General features: G+C 42.9%; 1 protein-coding gene across 1 annotated transcript in view; it reads right to left on the bottom strand.

The window, feature by feature from the left end:
• The window catches only part of angpt1 (angiopoietin 1), a 45937-nt gene that overhangs the window by 13654 nt on the left and 10065 nt on the right, over nt 1-22218 (bottom strand). The window contains exons 2-6 of the mRNA XM_061092900.1: nt 11832-11987; nt 11108-11229; nt 9706-9938; nt 4049-4176; nt 2544-2645 (exon numbers count right to left, since the gene is read on the bottom strand). Coding sequence (XP_060948883.1) covers nt 2544-2645; nt 4049-4176; nt 9706-9938; nt 11108-11229; nt 11832-11987 — 741 coding nt within the window. The remainder of the gene's footprint in view (nt 1-2543; nt 2646-4048; nt 4177-9705; nt 9939-11107; nt 11230-11831; nt 11988-22218) is intronic.

Raw genomic sequence — 22218 nt, 5'->3', positions numbered from 1 at the left:
GGTTGGAGTCAAGCTCTGTTGTTGGTTTCCTGTTACACGGTTGTGGTGCTTCGTGATTCTTCACATGCAAACCTGATCCACATCGATCAGCTCAGAGAAGATGAGGAGCTGCTTCGTCACATTGCTGCGCTTGAATCACTTTTTGAATAAAAATAAGTAATTGTCAGCGTTGATCAGTGTAAATCTCAGGAGCTGCTGCACGTACAAAAATCTCAAACTATTAAATTACCCAGCAGCATTATTTTTAGCAACCTTTCAAATGTTTATTCAGTTCAGTATTTCAACAGGTTACCAGGAACATTTCTAATGTAAACAAGCTTTCACAGATATAGTTGCTACCCGTGATGTTTGTGTGTCGAGCGTCTCAGGTTGATGAGCAGCAGCTCACTGGTTAACTGCACCTCTGGGGCGCCCGGCGAGGAATGTTATTCACATCATACAGAAGACTTGAGCAGCAGCGCCTGTTCTAAATACGCCTGTTTGATGCCCTGTCCAGAGACTGTGCAAAACAAACTGTTCCCTCATTGTTTGGCCGTCTCGTCAACACACAGATGTCCACGTGCACAAGTAAACTGAGCGTTTGGAGACATCTGAGGACTTCACACGTGTCCACTGTTGGTTTGTGTAATGAGCATGTGCCAATTGCGGCTATATACCTTTTTTTTTATACTTATACAAGTTTACAGCTAAATTTAGCATCCCTGCACCACATTATCGGAATTCAAAGGCGTCTGCTTTGCCCAATATTACCACAGTGTTCTTCTCTGGTATATGACAGATTGTCGATGCACACCTACTGGGGCTTGTTTAAGTTATTGTAGTTTATTTGCGTTCTCGTCTGGATGAAGATCATGAAGCTGTGCCCCCCTCTGCTGCACACAGGGCTGTTCGCTTCTTTGTAAGATGGCCGGAGCTCGACTCAGTCCACAGAGCTCGTCCCTTAGTTTGATAAGATCTCGTCCCTGCTGCTACAAAGCTCTGTTGGTCTTTTTAATCAAAATCTATTAATATTGAACATGTTCAAATTGCAACATCGCACCTCCTTGGGCCCCCCCCCCCCCTGCAGCACACCTGCCAAGTTTGAAGTAGATGTGATTAACGAATTTTTAAACAAACTGTGAAGATAAGAGATTCCTCGCATTATACTAACATGAAAGATTGAGTTGTTGAACATAATCTCCTGCGATTTGCAATCTCTAAGTAATGTAATTGCAAACATCGGATATCACTTGAATACGTGCACTACACCCCCGTTGCCAAAACAGTCTCTGTGGTCCCATAAAGAAACAGAATCTCAGCTTTTTTTTGCTGAAAAGTTTACAAATCCTCCCAGTACATTAAATCAGTGAGCATGAGCCTCGGAGGGGCCGAGAGTGAGGAACTCCATAACACGATAAAAGCCCATTGATCACATCCAGTCTTTCTCCAGGAGGCCGACGGCAACACTCGACTAGGAGATCCGCAGTGGACTGTAAAAAGGTACGAGTGTCCCCCTCATGTGCTGTAAAGCCCCTCACGCCACCTGTTTCAAAGCTGGAACGTCCGTCCATGTCTAACTTATAGAAATGTACTTTCTCGCCCTCAAACGACCTTTAAATTCGTTCCCCTGTGTTCTGTTTTCTCTTTCATTAACTCCCGCCTGCTCTTTTTTTCCCTTCCTAACAATTAATCTTCCTCCTTCTACCCCAAAGCAGCGAGCGCCAGGTCAGTTTGACAATCTTTCCCTCCTGCTCCAAAATGTTGTATAACAGCTGATGTGGACATTTCTTATCGAAATGGGACCATAATTACTTATGTAAGTGCATCACGGAGTTATTTGCTTTAATTGGGTTCACCGTGAAAGTTTCTTGGCTCGTGTTGTGCCACAAACAGGACGGTAAACGCTCCAGCAAGACCAGCGGAGACAGGGAAAATAATTAAACTGGAAACACAGAGCATATTACATCCGAAAGAAGTCAAACAGTTCGTTCAACAATAAACCGAGGAAGGTAAACACAGGTGACTTACACGGCAAACACCAGCAGCGCAACTGCTAGTAACAATAAACCCAATTTAACATCTAAACTCAGCTTCGTTTAGGCTCAATGCAAATATGCCTACATGGTTCTGTCTTGATGACAAACAGATGAAACACCAGGAACCGGGATATGGAGACTAAACAAATGTGTGTGTGTGTGTGTGTGTTCTTTATTTCAGATTTAGGTAATAATTTCCTGTGGGAAAAGAGTAAGAATAACAGTATATCACTGGATCTCCGTCTGAGGAGCTGATCTCAGACACTGAAGACGATATTGCGAACACAATAACAACAGGGGAGGTATCGCTGAGGAGGAATCACATCTGGCTGAAACGTTGACCGGTGGATCCTGCCTCTGTTCTCAACACATTCGACAGCCAGATAACGTCTCATATGTGTCATAATCCTCGAGGAACGAGACAGGATGTTTTCCTTTCGCACAATTTCGTAATTTTGGCATAATGGATATAGATGAGTGGCTCGACGCCGGGAGAGTGTCTTTGTCTGTTTATTTGTGTTGACTCACCGTCTTGTACTCCTTCCACGTCCTCTGGAAGTCCATGCTGCCGTCTTCTCTGCGCTGGATCACCGTCCATCCACCGCCGGCTGTCTCCATGTTGCAATAAACCTACACGATAAGAAAGAGGAAGAAAGGGAAGGTTAAAAAGATTATTTAAAACTGAGAGGACTCATAGACTGTAAATAAAGATGGATGACATGATGATGGCTCTCGAAAAAGTGAAGCCAAATCATGTTGATCGTCCACCTGGTGGCTGGCTGCAGTAATGTTCACAAACCCCACCTCCTCCATGTTAGTGGATGGGACATGGGCGACTCTAAAAAGTCCCAAAACACGTCAAATAAATTGTTGTTCGTTTTTCCGGTAAGTCTGCTTTTAATAAGTCATTTGATGCTATAAAATTAGGTGAAACGTCATGATTGATGGCTGAGACGGACTCATAATTGGTCGAGTGTGTGTATCTGCTGGAACTTGACCCCACGTCACGATCACTGCTGCAGAGTCTGGCTCAAGTATGGCAAGTAAGGAAGTGGAGACGTGTCGTCCATCTTTATTTAGTCTAACAGAGGATTTAGAGGTTTAAAGATGTAATTTAACTACAAAGGTAATGAATCAATATCTAACATGAACCTCTGTGTCATTAACAAACACTGAAAGGTCATTTTGGAAGAGGGAGTTCAGACCCTCCCACTTCTCAGCCGTCATGATGAATCATCTCTGGGAATGCGACGTATCTGTGTCCTCCTCAAACATAATCAGTGTCTCCTTATCCCTCACCGACTCCCCAGAGATGTTCCTCATCAGACGGCTTTGTTTCTGCCGGATCAAAGTGGGGGTCCGGGCTGGACACATACCAGCAGACACCTGGGTGTAATGTGGCCCTTAACCTTGGACCTCAGTGTGTGTAAGCTGATAAGGCCGGGCCGGCGCTCTATCTGCAGCGCTGCTCTTTGTTTTGAGGAGGAGACCCCAGGGTGGAGCGGAGAAGGTCTCTCACCTCAGCCGGCGCACACAGCTGAACACACACTAACCCGGCCTGGGTATAATTAAGGAAGTACCCCTGACAGAATCATTTTCCCCAGGACTGGCTCATCATTCATGGTTTACACGCACACGAAAGAACACACACACACAAACTACTCCCTTCAAAACCAATGTTTTCCTGGCAGTTAAGCGTAATTGCCTTTTTTGCAAAATTTGAAAATGTCTGTCATTTCCCCTTTAGTCTTTTTATGCGTAAACTGAAAATGTGCATAAAAAACAGGTGTCCTGCTCCACATCTGTTCCAATAACCTCGTCCCACCGCTCCACTCTCCGAGCTGCTGAGTGGATTTTAAGCTGTCGGTGTTCCTGCAGCAGTTAGCAGCCAATCGCTCACACTCATCTGTGGCTCTGATGTCCAACTCAGAGAAAACAACCCACTGGGAAAGAGCTTCCTAGACGTGATGAAAAGACAGACATCCTCACTTTACACTGGAACCGTTTGGCTGCGAGACGCTGCAGCTTCTCACCTTTTTGGTCTCCAGGGCGTTGATCTGGATGGTGTAGATGGCGTTCTTATGGAAGCCGGCCAGGTAGAGGTCGGCACAGTCACGGAACTTCTTCTCTTCGTCCGCAACCTTCGTGCTGTTAGGAACAACTGTGGGTGCACATGGAAGAACAAACACGGGTTTATAGTCTTTGTAGAATACGATGAAATGAAGACAGATTAAACACAGGAAAGCTTCTTGTGATATGTATAAAAATGAGCATATAGAGTTACTCGCACAGATTGGAAACACATTCTGATTAATCTCTGCTGTGAAATGATGAAATGGTTTTACTTAAGCTTTGTCTCTTTCTTGCTGCAAGAGAAATGAAAGAAAATCGACCGGGAGCCAGAAGCTAATTGGCTCAGTTCAAGGTTGAAGACATCTGCTTATGAGTCTCTGGAGCAAACCAGTTATTTAATCAATTCGCAATTCCAACAACAATACATTTTGGTTTTACTGGAAATGACAATAGTTAGGTGCCGCAACTTCCTGGAGCCTCCTCTGGTTCTCTGGAAAATGCCGTAGTGATGAAAAAGCAATTTTGAAAATGTTTCAGGGGCTAGTTGACCAAAAAAATCTGCTTCCCTTCATACAACCTGAAATCAAAGTTCTACAACGTTCTGTGAAATCACAATTCATCATATTCCACATCTGTGAATATCTCATAACCACCAGATAAAGTATGAGGGCGCCTGACGTGTTAACAGGAGAGAAGCCGCTCATTGACTGAATGATTCTTCACTCTGAGGAACGGCCTCAGATTCTGACACCAGCAGCTGCATCCATCTCCATCTGCAGATAATTATGGCGGCACGACTTTTCGAAACCAAGCAAAGGCGCTAAGGACAAAATGCTACAAGCTATAAATTTCAAGTTCCTGTTATAACAAGTGGTTTGTATTTATCTACCGAGCTCTCGTTGCGTTGACGAGAATTCCTTCAGATCCCCCCCCTCCTCCTCTCTCTCCTCTGACTTCTGTCAAATGAAGGCTTCCTCTCAGTTTTCACACAGTTGTTTTTATTATTGGAGTGGTGGAGGCGAGGAGGATGTCAGTGAGAAGTGAGAGGTGTCAGCGATCCTCCGCCGGGGCTTTGATCGCTCCTCCTCCTCCGGCGGAGAAGGTCCCGGTGGAAGCAGGGAGCTTGTTTTGGGTCCACTATCGGAGCATTTTGACAAAGTATTAAGTGTCAGCAACAAGGATCTCCTGCTGGGACAGGTTGACAGGGCAGGGCCTTGCACACCGGACTCTAATACAACAAAGGGTGGCCCTGTCAGGTGGTAATTTACCCCAAGCCGGCGAGCAGCAGGGGGCATTTCGGAGACATCGTCAGAGGGGAACCTTCTGGTATTCAGCCGGGACAATTATTTCCCAATCGCCTTCGAGAGGAGGAGGTCTGCAGAGGGACGGGTCGCTCCAGAGTAGGAGCGGCTCCCTTGAACAGCTTGCTGCCCAGCTCTCCAAATATTATTTATGTCCCAATATTTATTTACAGAAAAATATTTAGTGGTTCAGTGGGGACTCGTATTCAGGAGGGGGTTCATGTGAAAAGACCAGCAGGGCTCCGGTGTTTGCATAAATCAGTGCCCTTGCCAAATGAGCCAAAATACTCGAGCTAAGAGGAGTGAATAATGGAGCTATATGGACATCACAGCCCCCATGTGACTACAATCAGTCTCTAACTACTGCTGTGGGTTCGAAGTTATTCATACAAGCACCAATTAATTCCTCTGGTGTATTCATATATGAAGGATGCAAAGCAAACGGTTCATTCCCACACTTCATTTTATAACCATGATGCATGGTCCTGAGTTAACATGTGAAAAGGATCGTGGTTGTGTGGAAACGTCTGAGTGAGACGCATGAGCGAGTTATATGTGTTCGATATTGCACATTTCATTTCCTTTCATGTTCTGCTTTGCAAAGAACAGACACTCACTGCAGAACTGTTCTCAGGTTTTCTAACTTTTGATTAAACTTGTGAAATATAAGTGAAAATTCTAACACTTCTACACGCTGCACTTTTTTATCGCACATCATTCACACTCTGACAGAACAGGGTTCACTTATCCTGCCCGTGAACAAGTCAGCAGGAGCCAGGGATTGAACCCCTGACCTGCCTGTTAGCGTACAAGCTGTCCGATGCATTTGGTAGTCCTCACGTCCAGTGGATTATGGTTTTTTTGTTAGGAATATCTAAATGCTGACTGAAAAATCTGTAAATATATTGGACTTTTTACCCTCAGTAACAGCTTGTGCATGATTACTGTCAGGGTTATGTTTAGACGATTCAGTGCACCTCTTAGAGTTTGGGAAAGATCTTGGGTAAACACTGAAACAGTCAAAACTGAGTTATGCGTTGACTTTTTCAGTTTTCAGACAAAACCACAATCATTACCAAGTATTTAAGTTGCCTCAAATCTGTCTCTTTCTCTAAGTACATACATCTCAACCTCCCTCGTATGAGCTCTCTGCAATATAAGAATGTGAGACTTCCCAAACTGATGGAAAAAAGCAAATATGGAGTAAAAAAGCATTTTCTAAAGTTTAATTTGTTGTTTAATTTTATTCTCCTGGTCACTAAAGCATAGAAAGAGATGTGTTTGATAATGAAATCACTTCAAAATCTATTCTGGATTGTGAAGTTCTACCTTTCTCGTGCTGAGGCATTAAACACTCAAACGCTAATGTCAAGTTTCTGGCTTCGCATGGAACCTTAAAATAATTACACTCTCTCCGACTCCTGAGTAAGCAGCTGTTAAAGTGATGAATGCCGTTCATTTAGTGGGATAATAGAACAATGTAAAACAAAATCATATTTAGCGGCCAGAAATTTTTACAGAGCGTTCCAAAGCTGAGGTCAATTACCGCTAATAGTGTGTGGCTCATTGCACCCTAATGAGGTTTAGGTAATGATTACAACCTAAACAAGAGCTCTGCTGCTGCATCTGGCCACATCAAAAAAAAGATCTTCCCGACCCTCCATTTGCACCGCAACGGTTGAAAACCCAGTGGAAAGCTTCACGGATGGAGAAATGGAAAACAAAAAAGTCCGGTTCTGGAGATTTAGTATTAAAACTCCCTTTTCTAAGTATCTATCAAGTTTCCCCAAAAGCAAAAGTCAAAGATGATTTGAGTCCATGCTTTAGAGGAAATGCCCAGGCTCAGTTTTCAAAACACAAGTCTTACGCAAGCAGACGCCACTCAGATGCATGGAACGCTAACCCTCTCCTCAAATGAAAACACTAATCCATTCCTCAAATAAACAAAAGTCCTCCCCTGAATTCAGGAGAAAAGAGAGAGAGAGAGCTTTTCTGCCTCTGGGTTTCAGAGGCTATCAACAAAAACAGGGGCAGGGAGTCAGAGGAATCGCTGAGATCTACCTACTCCTTCACCTCTTCTGGACAAGGCCTCCCCCGGGAGCTGTAACAGTTTGACTTATTCGGGCTGGGGTGAGGAAAGGGGAGACCTCTGACCCGCTCGCCCGCCTCAACCTTCAACACAGCCCGGGAAGAGGAAAAGACCAACCACAGAGCAGCAGCGGTCACGTTCCATTTCTATCACCTCTCGTTAAGGCAGCCACCAATTACGGAGCGATCTATGGGCTGAGGTCTCCGGCTCCCCTGACCTTACTGTGGCAGACATGCTGGCAAAATACAAAAAGCTACACAAGTATAATTTAAAGTGAAATAAATCAAATTGAACACGTTACAAAAGCAATAAAACAGAGACTGGTTCAATCGGGACTAACTGGAAGGATACATCGGGACGGGTCTGGCCAAGACGGTCTCAATAGGCCTCTAGTAATTAAATATAACATACACAGATCCAGACTAAACATACGGAGCGCGAGTATGAGTAAAGGCCACCCGTGACATTTGCGGCACGTAGCATTAGAATAACAAAAGGGAGCAGATGAATGATGAACACAAGGCATGTGGAGCAGTCATCCACCAGTGACTCCTACGTCCCTTCATGCCCCTTGTTGTTTCCTGTCTGATGGGAAACACCGAGACGCACTGTGGGGTCTCGAGGCGTCACTGCAGGAAATCTAACAAAATGGAAATGAGTTTGCAACCAATCCCCCAAACATTCACGTCAAATCTCCTGTGACCGACGGGATTTGAGGCCAGTGTCACCACGAGATGAGTTTCGTTCTTAAACGGCCGAGACGGGGGTAAATGAGTTCACTGTGTTTGACCAGATATGAGAGGTTGCGTTACCGCCGGGTCAAACGTCGAGCCAATGGATATCCTGCTCTGTTATTCAAGGGAGGAAGAGGCTCCGAGGAATAAAAATAAGCCTATTACTTCATGTTTGACATTTCAGTGAAGCTGTGTGCACGGTTCTGATTTAAGCGTGACAAGCGAGTGTTGCAGGGAAACAGCGCCATGCTGGTTTATGAGAGGCACCATACGTCTTTAACAGGATTGACTGGGTTAGGATGAGGTTTTGTTTCTTTCTTCACGCTGCTTGGGAGGATGCAGAATCGAACGGCCAGTGCATCCCTGTGTCTTTCAGTGTGGGGGGGTACGGTTTACAGAACACGGTTCACAGGGATCATAAAACCAAAGACTGACCAGAGGAAGTAACAAGTCGAGTGTTGCCTTGCACGGCCAATCCACAAACTCTGCTTTACACATTGTGGTCTGGCAAAGGTCAATGTGGGATTTTTCTTGGAATGGAACTATCGCTAGTGGGGGCCAACAAAATTTGGATCGGTCCACACCAACTGACAGAAGACTGACATGTGCTCTCCTCCAGTGAAACGTAAACATAAACTCCACGGCATGAACCGAGCCAGTGGATGATTAATGTTTCTAAATTATGCTTCAGGAAAAATTACAAATCAAAGAATATAAAGCGTGCACTGAGATGCATGCTAACACACTCACAGTGACAATCAAAACATTTGTTTTAGGTAAAAACAACCACGAAACTCGACAAGCTGCACTGAGCTGCATGCGAACATCCTGGTGTTTACTTGATTGAATGTTTATTGTGTTTTCTGTCTCAATTTGGTAAGTATTCGAACAAATTAAATGTTTTTGTTATTCTTACACTATGTTCTGTACAAAATCTCCGGATAATTCAACAATTCCAGTGATAAAAAAAATCAAATCTCATCCCACATTGGGGCTAAAAACAAAGTCTGTCAGTTTCATCCTCAGAGGAACATGAATCACACAATAGTTATTGGACTAATAGACGTAGTTAAAAGCATAGCTGCAGGATTGCCGATGTCATACACAGTTACTCATTGTAATTGAACACAGATTAACTTGGAGGTGAGAAGTTGGCCTTTCAGTATGTAAATCCTGCTCCTTGATTTATTGGCTCTTAGTTGAACCTCAAATCAAAACCTTGCTTGTTGTTGTCTTCGTCTAAACCATTCACAGCATTTCAATGACTGGTTTTGAGCAGCTGGATCCACTCTCAGCGGCTCTGCCAGGCTATCGGACTTCTTTACCACCTCCAACATTCACAGACATTTCTAATATATTATGACTTTCTTCATCTCCATCCTCAGCACTACACAAGTGCCAAGAAGCTGCTGTTGAGTAAGAGCCTAGTCACACTGCTGAAAAGCCTCCAAACCTCATCTCCACATGGAAGCCTTTAACTCCGTTTAGCTTACCTCCATCTTTGGAGCAGAGGTTGAGCAGGTTGTGGACGGTATCCATCATCTCCTGCTGCTGTCTCTGTAGGGCTGTGCTGTTTCCCGTGGCGCGGTTCAGCTGGGTTTCTAGCTCCCGGATAACGCCGCTCTGCCTCCCCACCAAGGTCTGGAGGCTTCCCTTCTCCTGCTTCAGCGTCTCCAGCTCCTCGTGGTGCCGCGTCTCCATCTCCGACATCTTCTGTTCCATGAGGCTGGAGGAAAGGAATAGAAGTCAAGAAGGGCATCCTAATCTTGCAGCAGACCCCTTAAACACTAGATCCGGATTCTTATTTAGATCTGCACATGCTCAGAGATATCAGCCCCCTATATAGACCTGATTATTTCCTCAAGATCAATGAATCATTCCCTTGGAAATCAATGAAAATATAAAATAAATATTCTTTCTTTCACAGAAATCTGTACAGACTTGCGTAATCCTGCTGACAAACAAATCAACCGACCAATGGACAAGGGTGAAATCAATATTCCCTCCCTGTTCGCACTAGCTCTCGAATAATTGCGGTTAAAATGTGGTGATACACACCCGAGACAGAAACAAAGACGCTGACGTCTATAGGTTTGGTTGCTGTGTTCCCTACAGAGTATAAACAAACCCGTCATCGCCGCAGATCCCAGACAAATCCCAGGTAAGTGAATAAGCACTTACACACAGTGTGTAAACTTTACCATTACACAATTTAAAGCCTGAAAGATGATACGAGCTGACATTAAATTCATTAACTAATCATATCTTTCCCATGATTATAGACCTGGTAAAGGGGAAAAGAAAATATGTCATGTATAAGATGGAATAACGTCATAATAGCTGAAGCTTTGGGAAATTTCCCTCAGAAATCATATCTGCACAAACCATGAGAGAAACTTAAAAGACGGAATCAGAAACTCTGCTTTCAATTGGTTCTCTTTTTTTCTCTAAGTGATTGCAGGGAGTCTCTATGGAAACCGTAACATGACATGTGGACCAAACCCTTTTAAACATTTATTACAGTCCCGCAGGACCAATCACCGTGAGCAACAAGCTGTGGAGACGTGGAAACGAATCCAAGAGGCAGATTTAAACATCTTCATTTTGCAACAAATGCACAAAGGGCCAACTTGGAAAGCAGTTTCATGTATTTTAGACTGATTTACTGAAGATCACAGACAATACAAGTCAATATCACGCAGCTATTTATACAGCTGGAATTTACCTTGGAAAATTGATGATTTAAATCACAGTCAATGAAAGCCAGTAGCAAGCTTTTGATTTCCCTCAGAGAACAGCAGCAGATAGAACATAAAACATTTTTAAATTGATGCATCATCTGTATTTTCTCCAGATTATCTTTGCTGAGAGATTTATTTGGATTCGTCTGTTTACCTGTTCTTGTCATGCAGCTTGCTGATCTCGTTGGTCTGGACCATTAACTCCTTCTCCAGCTTATTAGTGGATAGAGAATTTTCCAGCATCTGGATCTCGAGCCTCGACGTCTGATTCAGGACCTGCCATGAAAAGAAATGTAAAGAATACAAGAATAACAAAGAGGATATTATGCTTACTATGTTAGCTGCAGTTAGAGCTAATATCGCACACATCTGCACCCAAACCCCGAGGAAACACCGGAAACATTGAGCTATATTTAAGGTTTCTTTTGACACTGGAGGAAAAAACCCGGCACACATATAAACCATCAACTTTGTTTTCTCTTTGTCAAGTGTTCACCAAACACATGGCAATACTTAGGGAGATACTAATCTCTGCTATGATTACCTTTTTTCAAACTTTGCAAACAGTTATCTTCGTTGTGCTTAGGCAAAAATGACTGACCGCTAACTTTACAACTTTCCATCACCTCCTCCTAAAATTCCTCCATATAATCACTGACAGGAGCCGGTGCCAAACAACTCAAAAGAAAGGGATAGGCATTTAAACAGCGTGGCTATTGACTTTGGCCGCCTCTGTAACCTTCTCGGGCCGGTGGAGTGTGGAACGGCTGGGTTAATGGAGCGCTGGATGGATCCTCTTAGCGGTAAGAAAGTAAAGAGCGGGACAGAGGAACATTTGTTGGACCTCGTGCGCTCCAGAGTGTTTAATAAGGTTTCACCTGCGTCTCGACGTCAGTCAGCTTGCGCGTCTGCTCAGCGGTCTGAGAAAGGAGGTTGGTGCCCATTTCCAACATGGCTGCTGTGTGGTTGTGCACGGCGCTCTGCTGCAGCTGGGCCATCTCCGTCTTCATGCTCTCTTTGATGTAGTTTTCGATCTGCGCCAAAACAAAACAACAATATTGCAGAACATGGTTAGATTCATTTTGAGATTCCAGTCAACCAAGTTGTTTAACTCTATATTGTTAAGGTCACTTCATTGTAAAAGGTTTCTTCTGTACATCTGAAAAAGGCACAAACGTAGGTTGTCCATAATGTGAGTAGCAGTAAAGTGAAGAATGGGTTTATACCAACACAGCCAGATGAATGTGGTTAGAGGCCGAGATGATCAGATTTACCCTGAAGCCCCCGAGAAACAACTCTTTCATCCTTATCTCCAAACACACACAAAACACGAATGAGGAGATGGAGAAAGAGGTTGAGGTCGGATGAGATTCTTCATATGGATCAACTACATGGGTCATTTGTGCAGCGAGCTTAGATTTTTCTTCTCCTTCATTTTCCTCGAGTCTTACTGTGCATTACATCATCGTGTTGCCTCTGGTGAACTTTAGAAATAGAAGTGTTCTTGTGTGTACGACTTTTACAAACACGGCTGATATAACTTGTTTGGATTTTAAATGCCCACTTGTTCATCTTCTGGCTCGAGATGATTCAACGCTCGGCCAGTGGGAGAGAGTCTCAACCACTTGATCAATAAAATGTGTTTCCCGAGTTCGGTCCTGGCTCATCAACGAACTGTAACGGCCATTTTTCTTCAATGCATCAGCCAAGACAAATTTGTGTCAACATGTTACATGTGTTGGTGTCCTAAGCAACAGTTCCTATTCTGTAGCTGTGGGATACACACACACACACACACACACACACACACACACACACACACACACACACAGAGAAACTGTCTAACCTTGATAGAAGACTTGACAATGTGCAGCCCATTTTACAGTGTAGTTTTATACAGTGCATCAGATGTTAGGGAATAAGTAAAAATCCCTGAAATTAAAAAGCTTATAGTGTAAATATTGGTAAGTGCCTCTTTTGATATTATGGAATACCAATAAGAGTAAGTAACGATAGAAGTGTGGCTGAAGATTAGGTCATTTGTTTTGTAGCACTCTAAATACTAACTGTAAACACTCTGTCCTCTCCTTGTATATTTGGCGTACTTCGGGTAAATTTGTGCCTCTACTTTTAAACAAATAAGGGGTCGAAAGAAAAGTGTGTTATCACAAAATGTTGTAAAGTCGTCACATGTTGTGCAAACAGAGCGTCTGCAGAGGCCTGCGTTTGTGCAGGTTTATGAGGACTGACACTGCAGTTACACAGTGTAATTTTCTCTGTTAGGGAGTTCAGTAAATAGAAAAAACGTTTTTAACGTTGAGGTTTCAACAGTAAATACGGCTGAGCTGAAAACCAGGAGTGTTCACGTCAGGGTCAGGGAAGTTGCACATGATCGATTTTACGTCCTGTCACGGTTTAATGATCATGAGCAGTAAAGAACTCTATAAGTTAAGTGAAAAACCTACGTAGAATATCAAATTTAATATGTGATACTAGGTGCCTATGAGTCATTTTATAACTTTAAGTAACTTCAAACTGTTTCCACTTGATTCCAAAATTGAGTGGACATGATGCCAAAAACCACAAGCAACAGTAATACTTGTTTAGTACAAGTTCACAGATCATTACTCCCTCATTCCTTAACTTTACAGCTTACTTCCTTTAACATATGCATCAGTATGAACTGCACTGGCACGCTGTCAGTATGAAAATGACCCCGTAAATATTCACTGTTCGTTGCAGGTTAAACCAAAATCCACAGAAATCAGTTAGTGAAGTCTTAAATCATCTTTCCATCTTTGTACATTGTACATGCACAGCTGCAGCTGAAAGGTGGACGCTAACAACTTTATGTACGATAGCACAGAGTAAGAGATCCCTTATGTTACTGATTGGTGCAATACAAATATTTTGGTTCATTATGAAACTGGCAGGGCAAAAAAGGATATGATGGGTCACCGCAGCTGAGATAAATAATGAGAAACACTGTAACAGTTATTAAGTTTGTCCTGATGACGAATGGTATTCAGCCTTGACTGCACGGTCAAGATGATGTTGATGTGTGATTGAATCTTTCAGGGCTTTCTTCCCAATGAACCTCCAAGTCAGGTTTGATCCAGTTATTAGATCATTGACAAAATGCTACAGCACATTGTAAAACAATTTTTACTTTTAAGTTTCTAAGACTGACAGAGGAACATTTCTGTCAATGTCTGTTGTCACAAATCTTGTCGATTCCAATACAGTTCTGGCCTTAATTCATTTGTAGAGAAAGAGAATCACTTTTCCAGCTGTTATTAACAATAGAGGTACTTCAAACATTTCAATCAATCCAAGACTGATAGACAATAAAAGAAAAAAGTGATGGATTTGCTTTTCTCTTCAAAGTAAACCACCAGTGATCAACGCAGGTCTGCCAAGTTATATTAACTATAAAATGCAATATCCCTTCTTGGCAACGATATCAAAGTTAAACGATTTTTTTTTTCAGGCTCGATTTCAGACATAATAGAGCTTCCCCTAACTGTGAACTACATGAGAGTGATATAAGTGTCACTTTCCACATAGACTCCAATGGTTTGGCCTCAGGAATTGGAAAGAAAACAAGGCGTCTGGAATCCACCGAGCTCAAGTAATGATGGATTACTCTCTCTGATGATGAACCATAAAACACTGTGGAAATAGCTTTCGGTCGATCTATCAACGTTAAATCTCTGAGTGCTGTGAATGGTGTGGGCTGCTTATTACCCCTCATTGCTTTGAACACCTTGCACGAGCAGCACTTCACTTCACTTTACTGCTGAGGTAATTGTCTCGACTGTTTGAGGACGTTGATGGGATTTGCACAGCGGGAGTCACCTTGGTAGTGAAGGTGGTGAAGGGGACAGACGGCTGAGGAAAACCCTAAAACCAGCGAGCACTCCATGGTCTCCTGGGGAATTTGGCTGACTCATGGCTGGATCCTGGTGGGTGTCATAAATGGAAAGTACCGAGGGCAAAAAAAGATTACACAAACACGTCCAATCATGTAGAATCACCACTTGAGAAGCTATAAAATGTGTCTGTGTGGGTGTTGGGGGTATTTAGAAGGCTTCAAATCTCGACTCTGGCTAAATGCTGTGCTTTTCCAGGCAGTGACTAAATATAGGAACTACTGTGAATAATGAGAGCTTCCATTGCTACCACTGAAATCCAAATGTGTCATTTCTGAATGGGATTAGGGTGGTGAAGTTAGTTTGAGTGCATAGTCAGAATGCAAAAGTTGAATTCCTTAATCCTTTCTACAAGACGTCAGCAACTGATTCCCGCCAGACGATGTTGCAAATCAACCACTTTAATCAACTTCAACCTGGATTTAATTTATTTCAATTCATGGTGCTGTTTTCTATTATTTTCATCGAGTGACCAATGAAACGTCATGCAGTACTTTTCTCTAAATATTTCTCGAATTGGAATTTGACAAGAAACAGATTTCAGACCAGAAAACTGGGCTCAAAGGCTTTACAGTTTGGTGAGCCTCTACACGGATCCCACCAACCCAGGGTTAAACTAAAAAAAGTGGAGGTCACCGTTCACTTTACATTAATGTCCCTTATACGTCAATGTTTACCGAGAAGTTAGCTGAGATTAGCCAACATAAGCCACTGGTCATACCGGACCCAATACGGCTGTGTGCTCTGCTTCTAAATTCAAGTTTTGTTGAAGAAACAATGGGATAGTTCTTCTGTCAAAAGTTACAGCTCAGTTCCTCATGCGAACATTTCACTTACAAACTAGAAAGGAATTCAATGAAACAGCACTTTCTTCAAAAATAAGAATAAATCTTCTTTTGAGAGATTTATATGAAACATTCCAGACGGTCGAACAAACTAAAGTTCTGCTTTTAAAAACTACGACATCTAGCTTTTAGTTTCCAAAATCACTGTTTGCTCAATTAATAGACACATCAGCACAAGTTAATGTTTCCCTCAGTGCAACTTAATACTGAGGAATAAAGGTTTTAAGTTGGTATGTTTGGCACAGACCGGCTTCATGTGGACTGCTTGTGACTCTGCTAATGATGCTGCCTGTCATCTCTTCTACGGAAACCTATTAGTACTTTCACTGCACCCCTATAACCCAGCATGTACAGACGGGTCCATTTAGACAGTTTATGAGGTACAATTTGCTGCTTATCACTAAACAAGCTGCTTTGGGCCGTCTAGCACATAAATATCAAGCTGTGTGACATCGAGCATGTCCATGGATGGAGATTTTAAGAGCAAATGGACTCTATATCATGCAGAGGGACAAGTGTTTAGGTTACTGAATGAACCGCGATTCATGTTCACATTTCCACGGAAGGCTTCACAGACAAAAAGGCACGAAATCCATCAGATTAGATCCCCAACTTGCATATTCTGTAAACGATCCTGGTGTAGCTGCTAAATTGCCATCACTTGAGAGCCAAGAACAGAATAATCCCTCAAATTGGTCCTCCCTGCTTTCGTTGTTACAGATTAGAGCAAATGTTTACCACTTTTCTGACATTTCCCTTCCAGGTTTACTTCCATTCCCAAAAGGGGGGTGTTGATCTTTTTCTAAACAGCTGCCGTGACAGTGCTGAGAGACACTGAGGGTTAGAGAACGGTGAGCCTGGACTGTTTAAGGCACTTACCGCTGCAGCTCTGTCACGTCTCTGCTTATCTCTGACTCTGTGTGAGTGTGAGGAGGTGATGGTGTTACTCGGGAGGTCTGGCTTCTGGGATGCATCCCTTGCGCTCAGGGCCTGGATCCATTTCAGACTACTTTAATGGACGAGACCAATGCGGCTACAACCCATCCCCCAGATCAGCACCTCCTGGTGTCTCACAAACCACCTTGGGACCAACGCCAGCAAATACACTCGCGCCTTCTTATCACCCACTGACAATTAAAGGTGAATTTGACACCCCTCTTTAAAACCGGGGCCTGTAATTTGTTTTAGTGGGGCTTTAGGAGGACTTACCATGACTCACTGCACTGCCACTCTCCATTAGAGATACGGTCAACCCGATGTATCGCACTAAGCTGTCTTACTCAGTCACTGACTTGATGGTTTTTAAATCCACCTTGAAACAGTTAGAAGGCCGTCTGCCTTAAACTCTGTCAAGATTAGGTGAGTAACAACTCGCACTGAACTCACAGTTGACCTCTGTGACCTTCACCCCGGTGGCCAACACCAGACGGTTACTCAATTGCTGCCACATTTCTTTCCTCACAAGAGATGAACTGGCCATCAGGTCCAGTGAAAACACGCAACAAATACAAAAAACTAGATTACAGAGCATTACTTTGAGTAAAACCTACTCTGTGTGTATAAATACATGTATGTTAGCAGCTTAAACAGGTGATGTACTAATGTTTTCCATGTTTACCAGGAAAGGTTAACCAGCTTTCCATGATTTCCATATTGATTTTTTGCTTCTGACATGTGTCCTGAGTATCAGTCATGTTAGCATTGATGTATCCATGAATTGTAAACGTTTGAATGTAATTTTAAACCAGCACAGGAAGCTAACAGTAGCTAGCATCCTTTTTATTTCGATTCGGAAGAAAATGGGCTTTTAGCTTGAAATATTCGAAATCAAGAACCCATTGTTAAGAATCAAGCGATAAATTTGCCATCATCATCATTGTAGAAATCATATTGGGGCAAGAATGTAAAGCTTAACTTAGCGGTCGGTCTATACCGTGATCAATTCCCATCGTACGTGATAGAGTGGCTGCGAGTTGGGTGGTCCGGCCTCGGCCTGATCTTCGCTTCTCCTCCGAACTGTTGATTCCAGGTCGCCCGAGCCAGAATAACTGACTGCCATTGGAAAACTAACCATGCTATTGCCAATGCTCCCCCCCCCCCCATCTCCTTTGGATCTTTCTTTCCTCTTTTTCCCCCCCTTTGTCTGTCTGTCAAGAGACTATTGTGTTGATGTCAATTGCGTTTCGATAGCACATTTCCAAGGACATAATGAAGACTGTGTACACAACCTGAAAACAAACCATGAGAAAGCAGCCATTCGTCTGTAGAAATCACCGAGTAAATCACGGTGGTGGAGGTGCCCAAAGTCGTTTGGCAAGTGAAAGAGAACACAACTCTCCCCCCTTCAAAGCTTTTCTGTCACAATGGTTTGTCAACAGGGCAGAAAATAAGAGAAAGTGAGAATATTTGGCTAATGGTGGAGTTTTCGAGCTCGGTTGATTGTTGCTTTGGAACATACAAATCAGAACTTCTAAACTGAGAGCGAATGTTTTCGCTCAAATGGATTTTCCAGTAATTTTATCGAACGTGTGTAAACCACAGCAGTGTTGCAATTTCATATAAATAACAAATTGAAAATAGTGAGTGGAAAATTGCGATGTGATGACTTATGAGCTCTGTGCGGGCTAATTTATTTACAATCTAGTTACCAGAATAGAAACTGGGAAGATTGACTAAAACGTTCAGGATTCAATGCGAATGATATTTGAAAACACAAACTGACAGGAACGTGGCTCGAGTTGAGTCAGATTTCAAATATAAAATTTATTTATAAGGTCAGATATATAAACTGAAAAGAAACTGGATGTGCTGCTGTGGTTTTTGGTTTCCTATCAGAAAATAAACGGCCTGTTCAGAACATTTTAATGACAATCTCCTTTTACTATTATTATCTTCACTCGTCCACTCAGACACAAACACACAAACAAGAAGAGTAGCGTACCACCGCTTCAAGAAAACACCCATTGTGAATGTCTCTTCGTAGCTTGAGAGAACTTCTTGAATCACGAGCCCTGACAGTGTTATGGCTACAGGACATACCGCACATGATTAACTTCAAGTCCAAGTGCAAGATGAAACGCAGAAAGTCCTCTGTATGTCTGTAACATGTACGATAAGAGACAATTTCGAAAGTCAGACGAGGTATACAAATTAATTTTTGACAATGGTGTTATGAAAAGCGTGAACTTCCCTCGACATCAGGAAAAGGAAAAAAAAGATGGAGAAAATGACCTGGAGTTGTTCAGCAGTGTGGGGCGGGTGTGAGCACATCCAACAGAAATGTTTGCTTTACTTTTATTGATGTTGGGACGGTGGTGTGGACAGTTGCTTGTTTTTACGATTCAAAATTCGTTCCGGAAATGAATTCTCTGAGTTGGTCTAGACGAAGAAGATTTGGCTCTAGTTCACGACTATATATCCAGTAGTATCACATATAACTCAAATCACCACATGGGGGGAAGTCTTTTAAAAATCCGTCAAGAGAAGCATGACAATTATTACAAACGTGAGCTTTGGAAAAAACACGAAATAGGAGCAAGAGAATGGGATTCAGAGTTTGAGCCAGAGCCATAATGACCCCTGTAAAACCTCCACACAGCCTCCTGTTGCCCAATTGCCCCCCAAAAGAAAACCCAGGCTGTTAAAAGGCTTCTCATTTTAAGACTTTACGAGCTGTATAAAAACAAATTGCTAACCTGAGCTCGAGAAATTATGAGGAAATATATCTGGAAAACATATCGTAGACGTACATATACAGATAACGTGTGTTAGAATGGTTAAAGTTAGGTATTGCGATGAATAACTTAATGGAAGCTCCAGTAAATTGGTCTAGTTTTCCAGTAAAGAAGCAGGGTTCAAGATAATATGAATTAGTAAAGCAGTTTTGTCTCTATTCTCTCTCAAATACGTCTAATATAAAGTAACAAGTATTATTTTGATATCCTTTAGTAGTACTGACTGGAAGTTTCACAGTGTTTATTCTAGGAGCCATTAAACATCAGACCCAGACAATCTTGACTCACACACTCCTCTTAGTTATACATTTATTTCATGTCTGACTCAAACCTCAAGCAGATGCAACGATCACTATCAGGGACATCACATGGCTTCTCTCCATCTCAAATGAAAACAAATACAGTGAAGTAGAGCTTAGGCCCTGAATGTATATTTTCCCAAATCCTCCGGTTTCGGTCCTGCTCTCTTAAGTTAAAATAGCCCTTAAAATTACTCTGATTAATTATGCGTATCTGGCTGTATGGGAGAGAGGAAGTACTTGTATTCATCCAAGACATGGGAATGCGTAGCGAAAACCAAACAACCAAACAAACTCAGACCTGGTCATTCATCCAGTGGTCGAAAACAGCGAGTACCAGCCCAGAGGCAGTCGTCCAACATTAGAATCTGTCCTCGGGGACACATTCAGGCAGGAATGTGCCCGATGATGGCTTTTTGTGTCAGTCCCGCGGACCATGTCAGTGTGCCCCCTTTTACCAAAGCACACAGAAAAAGCCCCACCATCCCACGGAGGAGGCGCTTACGTCCAAATATTTGAGATAGCATTCCCGCGCACCCTCTAAACATCACAGCAGGGGATCCTTCTGCCGGAGAGTTGTAGAAGTCGATGTGTAACGACATGTTTTTGTTTTAAGCTCAGCCATGACAGAAACATTACCACGCATGCTGTTGTGCGTTAAACCTCCTCGCTGGGCAAAGCGTCAGGGAGAAAACGGCTCCAGCTCGGGTGCCAGCGCCTCCATCTATCAAGCCAAGTGTCTCTTCTAATCAAAATGAATGGGCGTTTAATGACAGGCGTTGTTTCCTTCAACGTCACGTTCATGTGTTTATCTTTCATCCTAACATCTCACGTTAAACGAGGACTCCGTGGTGTGTAAACCTTCCCCTGCAGTCGTCCAGGGTTACAATCACCACAGGGCTCCCCGGCCACAGCCTCACAGTTTCTCACATTCTCATTATATCGCTCTATCGGCCTGTGTTTAGCTCTCCCCCTCTTGTCTCCTTCGGTCCCTGCTTTCCTTTCGCTACGATCACCAAAGATGGACTGACGCTATCTCATCACATCCAGATTATGTTACTCATGACTCATTTTTCTTGTCTCCCACTGTTGCTTTTGCCCTCGGCTCACACATCGAGACCTATATATCTCATGAGGCTGCATGAGGCCCTTTAAAGTAGAGATGGTGGCTCTTTACGGCAGTAAGGAGCCGTGTGTGTTTGCATATGTGCTTGAATTTCCTGTTAAGTGATGCTGATCTATCCAAACAAAAGTGATGAGCAGAGAGAGGACGTGCAGTAGCTCCACCAACATCTCCACATGGAACTGCTTTACTCTGACCTGTGGTTCACCACGGTGGCTGCAGACGAGGAAAGTAGATGCTGCGGTTAATGCTAATGTGCAGTGCATCCAAAGCTGTATCGCTGCCATGCAATTTGCTATGTTTCTGTATTTTCATTGACCCCTGTGATGTATTTCCTTCTACAAAGGCTGCAGGATAAATATACGTGTGAAGCGTTACTTGATAGTTAGTTGAAAGAAACAAGGGAATCTGACAGAAAGACTTTTATTTGTAAATTCTTATTGAAAAGGGGGAAAGAAGGCAATAAAAGAAAGCTTAAAGGACACACATGGTATCTTATGTATGATCTCTGGCCTTTCATACATCGAGAAATCTCTTGTTTTTGCATTCTTCTGGATGAAATGTACAGTTTAAATATGAAATATGGATGAAATATTTGGGTTTATACACAGAGGGGGGATTAGATGACAAAAACCAGTGCAACTAAATTGGTAATCATCATGTCCTGACAACAAAGCAAAACATCCAGGAACAACACATAATTTCCTCGGACATAAACGTATGAGCTCAGATCAGTCGTCCTGCCATATCTACACAGCCCGCCCAGTAATCCTTGGCCGAGCCGCACGCTTCAGGTACTCAATGGACCTCGAGGTGAGGTTTTCCTTCTACGTTGTCAACTGTTGTTCACCGAGATCAAGGATGAACTTTGAAACTCAGCTTCTGAGCCAACGTGGCTCCAAAACACTTGAAACGTGAAACTCCAGCGTGAAACAAAGGTATGTAATCTAATAAAAATATACTATCATACAAAGGAAAGCTGCAGGAAATTGGTTTGTGCAAAAGTGCATTCACATTTGCCTTTTCGATGATCATCTCAAAAGCTTTGTCACATAAAAATGTCAAACTCACTAGAGCCAGTGATCATCGGACGAGTCTCACATTGACTCCTTTGTTGAGGAGGGATTTCCCAATTTGACGTCATTGTCCTTGTTATGTCTTGTGCTGCAAAGAGAGGACGGCACCGACACAATGCATCACTAGGATGTACATATCTATGCTCATAGTATAAGTGCTGTTTGAAAGCCACTGACAAAATGTGACAGGCTCTTTTGTATCCGAGCTTCAACATGAGTCCAGAGAGGGAACGATCCTCTTTTATACTTAACAGGC

The sequence above is a fragment of the Limanda limanda genome, chromosome 19, assembly GCF_963576545.1.
Source record: "Limanda limanda chromosome 19, fLimLim1.1, whole genome shotgun sequence".
Taxonomy (NCBI): Eukaryota; Metazoa; Chordata; class Actinopteri; order Pleuronectiformes; family Pleuronectidae; genus Limanda; species Limanda limanda.
Note: the sequence above shows the minus strand (reverse complement) of the source record. Positions and strands in the feature narration are given on the sequence as shown.